At 43.5% G+C, this 12,054-nt stretch overlaps 1 protein-coding gene across 2 annotated transcripts in view; it reads left to right on the forward strand.

Moving 5' to 3' along the window:
- The first annotated feature begins 2,386 nt into the window (after positions 1 to 2,386).
- glod5 (glyoxalase domain containing 5) overlaps positions 2,387 to 12,054 on the forward strand; it is a 34,920-nt gene continuing 25,252 nt past the window's right edge. For both annotated transcript variants that reach the window (XM_072271273.1, XM_072271275.1), the window contains exon 1: positions 2,387 to 2,496. In XM_072271273.1, the coding sequence (XP_072127374.1) occupies positions 2,437 to 2,496 (60 nt within the window). In that variant the 5' untranslated portion in view covers positions 2,387 to 2,436. The remainder of the gene's footprint in view (positions 2,497 to 12,054) is intronic.

Raw genomic sequence — 12,054 nt, forward strand, 5'->3', positions numbered from 1 at the left:
GTTGAAAATTGTTCTCTGAAAACCCTGCTAAGATAGTACTTACTAACCCAACCCCTCTCTTCCGTCTGCCTCCTCTCCTCCTCTTCTGTATGCACCTTGGTGGTTATCTAAGGGAAATACCTACCACTGCCCCATTCCTGGGAGCAATTGTGCGTGACTCTCAACACCATAACAAAGTCCATCAGCATTTGGCATGTTAGTCTCAGTAGAACTAAGAAAATTCAAAGAATACCAAAACAAAACATGGAACCTGTGGAGAACTGCAATGGCAGTCAGAGAAAATCTATTAGCACCTCTCTTACAAATAAATGATAATCGTTTTAAACAGCACTTGATGGAGAGGGAGGCAGGTTCACCTGTGCAGGGTTAAGGTAGAGGTTAGCTGGCTTTTAGTTATAGACTTGCAGAGTCTGCAGTATACAGCAGATATAGGCCCTTCAGCCCATTACATCCATGCCAACCATGGTATCCACTGATCCAGTCCCACTGTCACACCCCTCAATTCTGGTGCTTCTTAATGACACTATTGCATCTGCCTCAACCACTTTCTCTGGCAGCTCATTCCATATAATCACCATCTTCTACAAAAGTAGCAAAAGTAGCCCCTCCAGTTTCTTTGAACCTTTCCCCTCTCATTCTAAATCTATGCCCCCTAGTCTTAAACTCTCCTAACCCGGGGAAAGGTCTGAAATGACAACAGTGGTATCAAGTTGATGATTAACTATCTGCCCGGTCTACTGTGTTTGACCAGCCATCAGCACCACTAACTCATATTAATATATTTCTCAATAGGGCATCCAGCATGGCATATGTCACCACTGTGTTGTCACGCACCTTGGACACCTCATCACAGCTGACTGGCATACAAAATGCCTAATTTCCAGAATGTTAACTACCACTCATGATACTCAGACAGGAATGCAACTATTAGGTCCAAGGAAATTCTATCATCTTCAAAAAACAGGAAAAAGAAGCACTTAATTTATATTATATTAGATTATATTAGATTACCATATATATGGAAAATCACTGAATTGTTTCTTGACTCTTCCAGTCCTGATGAAGGGTCTTGGCTTGAAATGTTGTCTATTGGTTTCCCTCCAAAGATAAACACAGGAAAGTTTGCAGATGCTGGAAATCCAAAGCAATACACACAAAAAGCTGGTGAAACTCAGCAGGCGAGGTAGCATCTATGGAAATGAAAAAAAAACAATCAACATTACGGCTGAGACCCTTCTTCAGGACCAAAAAGGAAGGGGGAAGATGTCAGAGTAAAAAGGTGGGGGGAGGGAAAGAGGAGAGCTAGAAGGTGATAAGTGAAGCCAAGTGGACTGGAAAGATAGATGGCTGGAGAAGAATGAATCTAATAGGAGAGGATAGTAGACCATAGGAGAAAGGGAAGGAGGAGGGTCCCAAGAGAGGTGATAGTTAGGTGAGATGTTGGAGGCCAAAGGTAATAGAAGAAGATGGGAGAGGAGAGAAATTTTCCAGAAGGAGAAATCAATATTCATGCCATCAGGTTCGAGGCTACCCAGACAGAGGATAAGGTGTTGCTCCTCCACTTTGAGGATGGCTCATTTTGGCACAAGAGGAGGCCATGGACCAACTTGATGGAATGGGAAAGAGATTGGGAATTAAAATGTTTGACTGCTGGGAAGTTCTGCTTTTGGTGTATGGAGCTGAGGAGCTTGACAAAGTGGTCGCCCAACTTATTTTGGGTCTCACCAAAGTCGAGGAGGGAGCAACAGGCACAATAGACAGCCCCAGCAGATTCACATTGCCTCACTTGGATGGACTGTTTGGGGCCTTGAATGGAAGTGAGGGAGGTGGTGAATGGACAGGTATAACAATTAGGCTGCTTGCAGGGTCAAGGACCAGGAAGGAGATTAGTGGGGGAGGACTAATGGACAAAGGAATCACAGGAAGAACAATCCCTACAGAAAGCAGAGAGAGGGGGCAGGTAAAGATATGTTCAGCATCCCTCCAAAGATGCTGCACGACCTGCTGCGTTCCTCCAGCATTCTGCCTCGAATTGTTTATTAGCTGTTTTTCTAGAATATACTTTCTTTGTTTAAATTATTTTCTTGTTTATATTAATAATATAGTATATAATAAATAAATAAATAAATAATTTGAATGCCTTAAGCGCGAAGTCGTGAATATTAATTACTGATTAATAAAAGTGCTTGTTATGAAAGGTCAACTGTTTCCCTATACGACTGACGAAACAAAGAGGTTTTTGTAAGTGTAATCAAAATACTACAGAGACTTTATTGCTAATGCTAGTTAACCTGGAGCTTATTGAAATTTGGGGCAAAAGTATACCCCCAGACACGGACCCCGCTGCACTCTTTCGGGTTGTTATAGTACAGAGAATACGGTGGTACAAATCCAATCCGGGAAGTAGCGGCGATCTCCAGTTCTTCAGCAATCAACATGGCGCTTTTAAAAGGGCTGCTTCCTATAGCTTTGCGTTATTGTGGCGTTTATCCTCAGGTAATCTTATTTAAACATTATATGGAAAAGTATTCAAGCTGTGAAAGTCGTGAATCGAGTGGTTTCACGGAACTTTTCGTGGAGGTGCGGCGCAGCGAGGCTCCGAACACGGTGGGAGTGGTTCGGTTTGAAACCATTCTCAGTTCTGAGCCTGAGTACGGGACTGCTCTGCGCGGAGAGCGGTCTCATTCCCGGTGTGTATCGTTCTGCCGTCTCATTCGTGAAGTTCAAGGCTCCACTGAGTACCTTGGGTGATTCCAGACCACGCTCTCCAGAATGATGCTATGAAAAGCACTTGAATGGGGTTGTGCTGGTTATAACTCGGGAAAGAACTCGTCATTCCATATCCTTCTAGATACAGTAGCTCATAGCCTTGAACCTTTTAACCTTGGTACCCATTGAAAAAAAATGGAGGCCCATCGAGAATGCGTCGGCTCCCGTTCCCTGTTACTGATTCCCTCTGGCATGCCTATCACATCCACTGCCCATTTTCTTCTCACCTGTCCTCACGATGGGGTGATTAAAGCAGCACATCCTTAGGATGTGAAAGAAATACGGAGCACCGGGGGGAACCGGCGTGGTAGTAAGGAGATCATGTAAGTTGTGCGCACAGCAGCAAAGTAAGATCAAAACGGGGCCTTTGAAACAGTGAGGCAGCTGCACTACCCACTGCACTCCTTCCCCATACCAAGTATATCTTCAACTTCATAGGTAGGGCAATCCTGTCCTCAACAACACAGAGAGAAGTAAACACATACATTATGACAACAATTTTAATAACGTCTGGTGTTTGAGCCAAATAGCATTTCTCTTTTTATTTTCCCAACACCTCTAATTATTTTGGACACATCTATTGTCAACTCTTGGTTTTCTCTATTTGTAACTAATCTACCCTGACTTTCTGTCCCCTTTCTAAGTCAATTTCTGTGTATCAAGAATGATAAGTTAGGCATGAGATGGGGATCAATTGTGAAATTCCTGATGCTCTTGCTTCAATTCTCCATAACTAAATTGAGCAAACCAGGATCAAAGGGCAGGATGCCTTATTTCTGCTTTCAATTTTCATGTATAGAGTTCTTTTTAACTACCTAATCAGCTTAAGACCCTAAGACATAGGAGTAGAATTAGGCCCTTTTATCATGTCTGATTTATTGCCCCTCTCCCCATAACCTTTGACACCCTGACTGATCAAGAAGCTATCACCCTCCACTTTAAATATACTCAATGACTTGGCCTCTACAGCCGTGTGTGGCAATAAATCCAACAGATTCATTAGCATCTGGCTAAAGAAATTCCTCCCCACCTCTGTTCTAAATGGACGTACCTCTATCCTAATGCTGTGTCTACTGGTCCAAGACACACTCAATAGGGAACATCCTCTCCATATCCACTCTATCTAGGCCATTCAATTTTGATAGCTTTCAATGATCTCCCACCTTCCCCCATTCTTTTAAACTCCAGCGAGTGCAGATCCAGAGCCATCAAACACTCCTCTCACATTAACCCTTTCGTTCTCTGAATTATTCCTGTGAACCTCCTCCAATGCCAGCACATCTTTTCATACATAACAGGACCATAGCTGCCCACAATACTCCAAGTGCGCTCTGACCAATACCTTATAAAGCCTCAGCATTACATCCTTGCTCTTATATTCTGGTCCTCGCAAAATGAATGCTATTATTTTATTTGCCTTCTTTACCACCAGTTCAACCTGCATGTTAAACATTAGGAATTCCTGCACAAGGACTCTCAAGTCCTTTTGCACCAATGATTTTTGAGTTTTCTTCTCATTTAGAAAATAGTCTACACCTTTATTCCTTCTAGCAAAGTGCATGACCATACTACACTACATTCCATCCGCCACTTCTTTACCTACTCTCCCAATCTAAGTTCTGCAGTCTCCCTGCTTCTTCAACACTCTGCGCCCCTCCACCTATCTTCGTGTCGTCCACAAACTTGACCTCAAAGCCATCAATTCTGTCATCCAAACCATTCACCTAAAACGTGAAAAGAATCAGTCCTATCACCAACCCCTGCAGAACACCACTAGTCATGATAGCCAATTGGAAAAGTCCCCTTTTATTCTCACTCTTTGCCTCCTGCCAACCAGCTAGTGCTCGCTCCGTGCTAGTATCTTTCCTGTAATATCCTGGGCGCTTGTTAGGCAGCCACACGTATGGCACCTTGTCAAAGCCCTTTTGAAAATCCAAGTAAAAAATATCTACTGGCTCTCCTTTGTCTATCCTGCCTCAAAGAATTTCATCAGATTTGTTGGGCAAGATTTCCCCATAAGGAAACCATGCTGACTTTGGCCTATTTTATCATGTGCCTCCAAGTACTGAAACTTCATCCTCATTAATGTACTCCAACTTCTTCCCAGTCACTGAAATGAGGTTAACTGGCCCATAAGTTCCTTTTGGATGACTTGGTTGATGGCTAACCTCTTTTGCCACTGTGAAGATCTTCAGATGAGCGGACCTACGTGCGGAGTAAACTCAGGATTCGATAGTAGAAATTAACGGTGAGGATTAATTGGGGGAATACTACAAGGAGTCATCAAACTAGGAGCTTACTTACTCGGGATTTGAGTGCACAGAACACTAGGTCACACAGAACCTGAATCCAGGACTCAGCGATGAGCACGGGTCCAGAATAACCTCAAACAGAACACAAAACCCAGGAAACCCGTGCGGGTCAAAATCAAAAACTGATCACTTAAGAAGGAAAAGCTTAAGGAAACTGTATTCACATAATGAAAAACACGGTGACAGCTTAATGATAAAAGAGGTCATTAAGCAACTGTAATAAACTAAAAATATGACATTCAGGTGCATCAAGATGCCCCTCATTGGTCTGAATGGTTCATGACAGCCTCCCTCCCTTCGTGAAGAGTGGAGTGACATTTGCAATTTTCCAGTCTTCTGGAACCATTCCAGAATCAAGTGATTGTTGAATGACCACTACTAATGCCTCCACAATCTCCTCAGCTACATCCTTTAGAACCCTGGTGTGTAATCCATCTGGACCAGGTGACTTATCTACCTTCAGACCTTTTAACTTCCCACCAAGCACCTTCCTCTTAGTAATAGCAATGACACTCACTTTTTCTCTTGACACTCTTGAATTTCTGGCATACTGCTGGTGTCTTCCACAGTGAAGACGGTTGCAAAATACTTATTAAGTTCATCTACCATTTCTTTGTCTCCCCTTTACCTTCTCTCCAGCATCATTTTCCAGCAGTCCTCTACCTACTCTTGGCTCTCTTTATTTATTTGAAAAAGTGTTTGGTATCTTCCTTTATATCATTTATCTAGCTTCCATTTAGATTTCATCTATTCTTTCCTTATGCTTTTTAGTTGCCTTCTGTTGGTTTTTAAAAGCTTCCTAATCCTTTACTTTCCCACCAATTGTTGCTATAATGTCTGCCAGAAAATGAAGGATCTTCCATTGGCCACCCATTTTAATACCACTTCCGATTCCCATTCCAATACAGCTATTCATGGCCTCCTCCACTGTCATGATGAGGCCACACTTAGGCTGGAGGACCAACACCTTATATTCTGTCTGGGTAGCCTCCAACCTGATGACATGGATATCGATTTCTCAAACTTATGGTAATCCCCTTTTTCCCCTCTCACCTTATCTCTTTGCCTGCCCATCGCTTCCCTCCAGTGCTCCTCCCCACCTTTGCTTTTTCCCATGGCCTTCTGTCCTCTTCTATCAGACTCCCCCCTTCTTCAGCCATGTATCACTTTCACCAATCAACTTCCCAGCTTTTTACTTCATCCCTCCCCCTTCAGGTTTCACCTATCATCTTATGTTTCTCTCTCCCCTCACCCCCACCTTTTAAATCTACACCTCAGCTTTTCTTTCCGCAGTGCTGCTGAAGGATCTCAGCTCGAAATGTCGACTGATCCTTTTTCAGTAGGCGCTGGCTGGCCTGCTGAGTCCTCCAGCATTTTATGTGTGTTAATTTTCCCCTAGTGGGTTCAACAATAAGCTACTCTGAAAAGCTATCACATAGGCATTCTACAAATTCCCTCTCCTGGGATCCAGCACCAACCTCATTTTCCCAATCTACCTGCAAATTGAAATCCCCCATGACTATCAATACATTGCCTTTTTGCATGCCTTTTCTATCTCCCATTGTAATTTGTAGCCCACATTCTGGCTACTGTATATAGCTCCCAGTAGGTATTTTACCCTTGTACCCATATCTGCATCTACATTCTACATCTTCCAATCCTACGTCACTTCTTTCAAAGGATTTGATTTCATTTTTTACCAACAGAACCACAGTACCCACTCTGCCTACCTGCCTGTCCTTTCAATACAATGTGTATCCTTGGATGTTAAGCTCCCAACTATGATCTGCTTTCAGCCATGACTTAGTGATGACCACAACATCATACCTGACAATTTCTAGCTGCACTACATGATGATCTACTTTATTCCATATTCTGTGTGCTTAAAAATATTAACACGTTCAGTCCAATTTTTGTCACCCTATTTGATTTCTCCCCCATTTTGCACTTAAACTCACCCCACTGACTGCAATTTTGCCCTATCATCTGCCTGTCCTTCCTCACAATCTGACTACACATGCATGCATCTACTTGTAAACCAACTGCCCATTCACTCTGGTTCCCATTCCCCTGGCAAATTAGTTTAAACCATCTCCAGCAGCTCCAGCAATCCTGCCCACAAGGATATTGTTAATCTTGCATTCAGATGTAACCATCCTCTTTCTGCAAGCTTCAAAACATTAAATTAATTCAAAGGAACCCGCATGAGTACAAAGTGCAGGTCTAGCTTCATCTTTACTCCCAGCAAGGCACGTATGTATCCTGTGGTAGAGGGATGATGCATATTTTTAGATATAACTCGTAATGATTTATGTAAATGAACAAGAATGATTCATCAAACAATATATATGCAATATTACTCACGTATTATTTAAATATTAAATACACAACAATATCTTCCGCAGGAGAGATCCCAGTGATCCATAAATGTAATACCCCTCCCCCCGCACGTATTTCTCAGATGTGCATTCATTTGCCAAATTATCCTTCTCTTACTTTCACTGGCATGTGCACAGGCAGCAATCCAGGGGTTACTACCTTGGAAGTTCTGTTTTTCAGTTTTCCACCTTATTTTCTAAATTCTCTTTTCAGGACCTCCTCTCGTTCTTACCTATATTGTGGGTAGCAATATGTAGCATGCCTTCGAACTGCTCACTCTCCCCTTTAGAGTGCCGTTGACCTGATCCAAGACATCCCTGACCCTGACACCTGCGAGGCAAAATACCAACCAGGTGTCTCTTTCACGTCCACAGAATCTCCTGTCTGCACCTCTAACTATGGAATCCCCTATCATTACTGCGCTCGTCTTCTCCCCTCTTCCCTTCTGAGCCGTAGAGCCAGACTCAGTGCTGGAGATCCTGTTGCTGCAACTTCTTCCAGTAAATTGCCCCCTCCAACATTATCCAAAGTGGTATACTTATTATTGAGGGGAACTTCCACAGTGGTACCTTCACTGGCTGCCTAATCGCTTTCTCTCTTCTGTAAGTCACTCAGGTACCTGCTTCCTGTAACTTAAGGGTGACTACTTCCCCGTAGCCCCTATCTATAACCGCTTCATTTTCCTAATGAGCTGAAGGACATCGACCTGCAGCTCCAGTTCCTTATCATGGTCTCTAAGAGCTGCAGCTGGGCTGCATTTTGTGCAGGTGTAGTTATTGGAGACTGGAGGTCTCCCAGGGTACCCACAGCTCACACAAAGAACATACCACTAAATCTGACCCATTTCAAGTTCACTAGCTATGTACTAATACAGTGGTCCCGGGAACCGGTACCGGGCCACAAAGCATGTGCTACCGGGCCGCGAGAAAACGATATGATTTGGCGATATGAAACGATATGAGTCAGCTGCACCTTTCCTCATTCCCTGTCACGCCCACTGTTGAACTTTAATGCACATGAGGTCATTACGCACGCGAGGTCAACAGTGACCCAAGACGCAAATGACCCGAGACGTGCAAAGGAATGGGTCCGTGACCCATTTGTGAATGTTTCCGGTGATCATCCATGTCAGCGTGGGAAAAAGATCAACTCTTCGAGCTTGCAAATGATGGTGGGCTGAAAAGTATGTTTGACATAACATCTCTGCCGGCATTCTGGATTAAGTTAAGGCTGAATATCCTGAGATAGCCACGAAAGCACTGAAAACGTTGCTTCCATTTCCAGCATCATATCGCTGTGAAGCAGAGTTTTCTGCAATGAATGCAACGAAAACTAAATTGCGGAATAGACTGGACATAAGGAACCCCCTTCGAGTATCGCTGTCTCCCATCAACCCTCGATAGCACCGTCTTGTTGCAGGAAAACAAGCCCAGGGCTCCCACTGATTCAGCGATATTGGTGTGTTGCAATGATTTTATATGTTCATACGAGGAAAATAAGCGCTGTGTGTTTAATATCCAAACGTTACTTAAAATGTTATGATGCTATTGACTTATAATTCAGTGGTCCCCAACCTCCGGGCCGCGAAGAATGCAGCGGTGGCCGGAACGCACCCAGCACATCTTTAAGAAAAAAGCTGATATAAACAAGCTGATTGATCAGGTGCTGCCCGGCACATAAACATTGGCCCAGATCAGAGGCGACGCAATCGGCAATCGCCTCTGATCTAGGCTGACATTTATGTGCCGGGTGGCACCTAATTAATTAGCTTGTTTATTTCGGCTTTTTTCTTAAAGATGTGCTGGGTGCATTCTGGCCACCGCTGCACCGCTGCATTCTTCGCAGCAATGTATCAGCCCGTGGCCCGGAGGTTTGGGACCACTGTTATAATTGACTTATCACTATATTCATGTGAGGAAAATATGCGCTGTGTGTTTAATATTAAATTTGTCGGGTAAACTCCTTTAGCAACGAAATTGAGTGTATTAGACACTTATAAGTGACTTATAATTGACTTATCACCTATATTCTGGTTGTGATTAACAGCCCCAACGGGTCGGCCGATCTGCAAGAATATTGTCAATATTAAACCGGTCCGCGGTGCAAAAAAGGTTAGGGACCCCTGTACTAATAGACAAAAAAAAGAGAAAAAAAATTACTAGAAACTTACTTAGAAACTCAGCCTGTGCTTGCTCATTCCCATTTAAGCCCGTTGAGCCATAGGCTCCCACTTTAATCCTGGCCCACTCCAAAAGTGGCTATTCCAATAATGATGATAATACATAGGAGCAGAATTAGACCATTTCGCCCATCAAGTCTGCCCTGCCATTCAATCATGGCTGATTTATTATCCCTCTCAACCCCATTCTTCTGTCTTCATCTTGGAACCTCAGAACCTATCAACCTCCACTTTAAATATACCACCCAATAACTTGACCTCCATTGCACCCTGCGGTAAAGAATTCCACAGATTCACCACCCTCTGACGAAAGCAATTCCTGCTACAGCTTGCATCTGTAGCTCTCAGACTGAATAATTATCTACTGCTTTCTGAATATGAGAAAGAGAAGAATGATAGGCCATTCACCCTCCGGGTGAAGACATTTATTTTCTCATCTCTACCCTGGATGTCCACTCTCATTTTTCCTTTTGTTCAAGAAATCCTTGTCATGGGAATCTTCATCACCACATCTACACAGTTAGATTTTGTACATTACTGTACAAAAGTCTCAGGTGTGTGTATATATAAAGGGTGGAATACCACAGGAGGGATGTGAGACTCGTGGCAGATAAGGAATGCCAGGGCAGGACGGGGTGGGGTGGGATGGTGTGGTGTAAGAACACTCAGTCCTGAGACACCAGGCAAGATCATTTGATTCCAAAAATTGGTTTATTGATCAACAGAATGTCTCTTTTGTGCTTTCCGCTCCTTCCCCTCTCCCTTCCCCCTTTCCTAACCATGTGCCTAAGACTTTTGCACAGTACTGTATGTGCTAATTCCTCATAATTCACAAAGGCTAGGGGCTTCCTGTCATTAGCAGAGAAGTATAGATAACATAATGGGTATTGGCAATAGCACTAAGGGTGCATTGACACGGAGCAGTCAAGCCCGTTGTGGATATAAGGAGACACAAGAAACTGTTGATCTCCATTTAAGGTAGGAATGGAAAGAACAGAAGGGAATCCATGTACACGGGAGCCAGCCCTTGTGAGTTCATTGTCTCCTCATGGGAAAAAGAGGCACAATCCATCTCTTGAGCAGAGGTCACACTTCCTGCCAGGTGTGTTCAATGGCAATGTTTTGATGTGACTACATGAATGCACAGGAGACAGCAAAAACCTGGATGCAGCAAACAATCTGCTGGAAGAACTCGGTGGGTCGAACAGCATCTGTAGGGGGTTGAGTGGGAGAAAAGGAATTGACTGCGTTGTGAGTCAAAAATCCCAGGGTTTCAACCAGGAACACAGATAATTTCCTTCCCCCAGCCACTCCCCACAGATGCTGCTCAACACACTGAGTTCTTTCAGCAGGTTGTTTTTGTAACTCCTATTTAAGTTGCAGCAAACTAGATTCTGGCTTCAGTCACAGATCTCCTGCATTGCTGACTTCTTCGTGCCCCCTACCTCAGCTCCAGCTCCAGAGACACTTGCTTCAGACCTCAGCTGTTCTGGCTCACCTGTGGCCATGCTCCTAACACCCTGAGCTTCCCCCAGTACCAGCTCCAGCCCTGTTTGATATTTCACTATCTACCAGCACAAAGCACCTTATAGGAGAGATACCACAGCAGAGGGTTCTGGAGGAACAACCTGTGTTTTCCATCACTTTCAGTAATACAAGGCTGGTCTTGTCAATATGCAGATCTATGACTGGTCTGTCTGTTACTAGCAAGGACCTAATTATATTTCACTAACAAAGCCTTTTGCTCGGAGAGTAAAAGCCTAGTTTGCTCAATATCTCGTCATAGTACCACCAGCTCCCCCATTCCAGGATTCAAACTGGTGAATGTTTGTTTTCTTCCTTCCCAAGTGTACCTTCCTTTGGTGGGATGACTAGACCTGTACACAACATTCCAATTGCATAAGGTGTTTCTACTCCTGTGTTCAAACCCTCTTCAAATAAAGGCCAACGTGCTGTTTACTTTCCTAAATGCTTGAATGTTATGTTTCAGTGATCCAAGAATGAGGACATCCAATTCCCTCTGAATGTCAACACTTTAAATCTCTCATCTTTAAATAAAAATCTTCACCTTTCTCCTTTCTCTTCTACCAAATTTGACAGACTCATGTTTTTCCACTAAACGTTCCATCTGCCACATCCTCACATTCACTTACCCTGACCCAATGGCCCAACAGTAGTTCTGATTTCTCCTCTAAATTCACACAATCATCCGGCTTTGTATCATCAACACATGGGCATGTGACATCTGAATCACTATAAATTGTGAACAGCCATCAATTCCTTCAGTAGCCACTCATTCCCATTTATTCTTACTTCTGTGTTCCTTGATCCGTGCCAGTTTGCCATATCCAAGCCTTGTGTTCTACTTTTGTTTAATAATTTCATGTGTAACACTGTATCAAATGCTTTCTGAAA

The sequence above is a fragment of the Mobula birostris genome, chromosome 10, assembly GCF_030028105.1.
Source record: "Mobula birostris isolate sMobBir1 chromosome 10, sMobBir1.hap1, whole genome shotgun sequence".
Taxonomy (NCBI): domain Eukaryota; kingdom Metazoa; phylum Chordata; class Chondrichthyes; order Myliobatiformes; family Myliobatidae; genus Mobula; species Mobula birostris.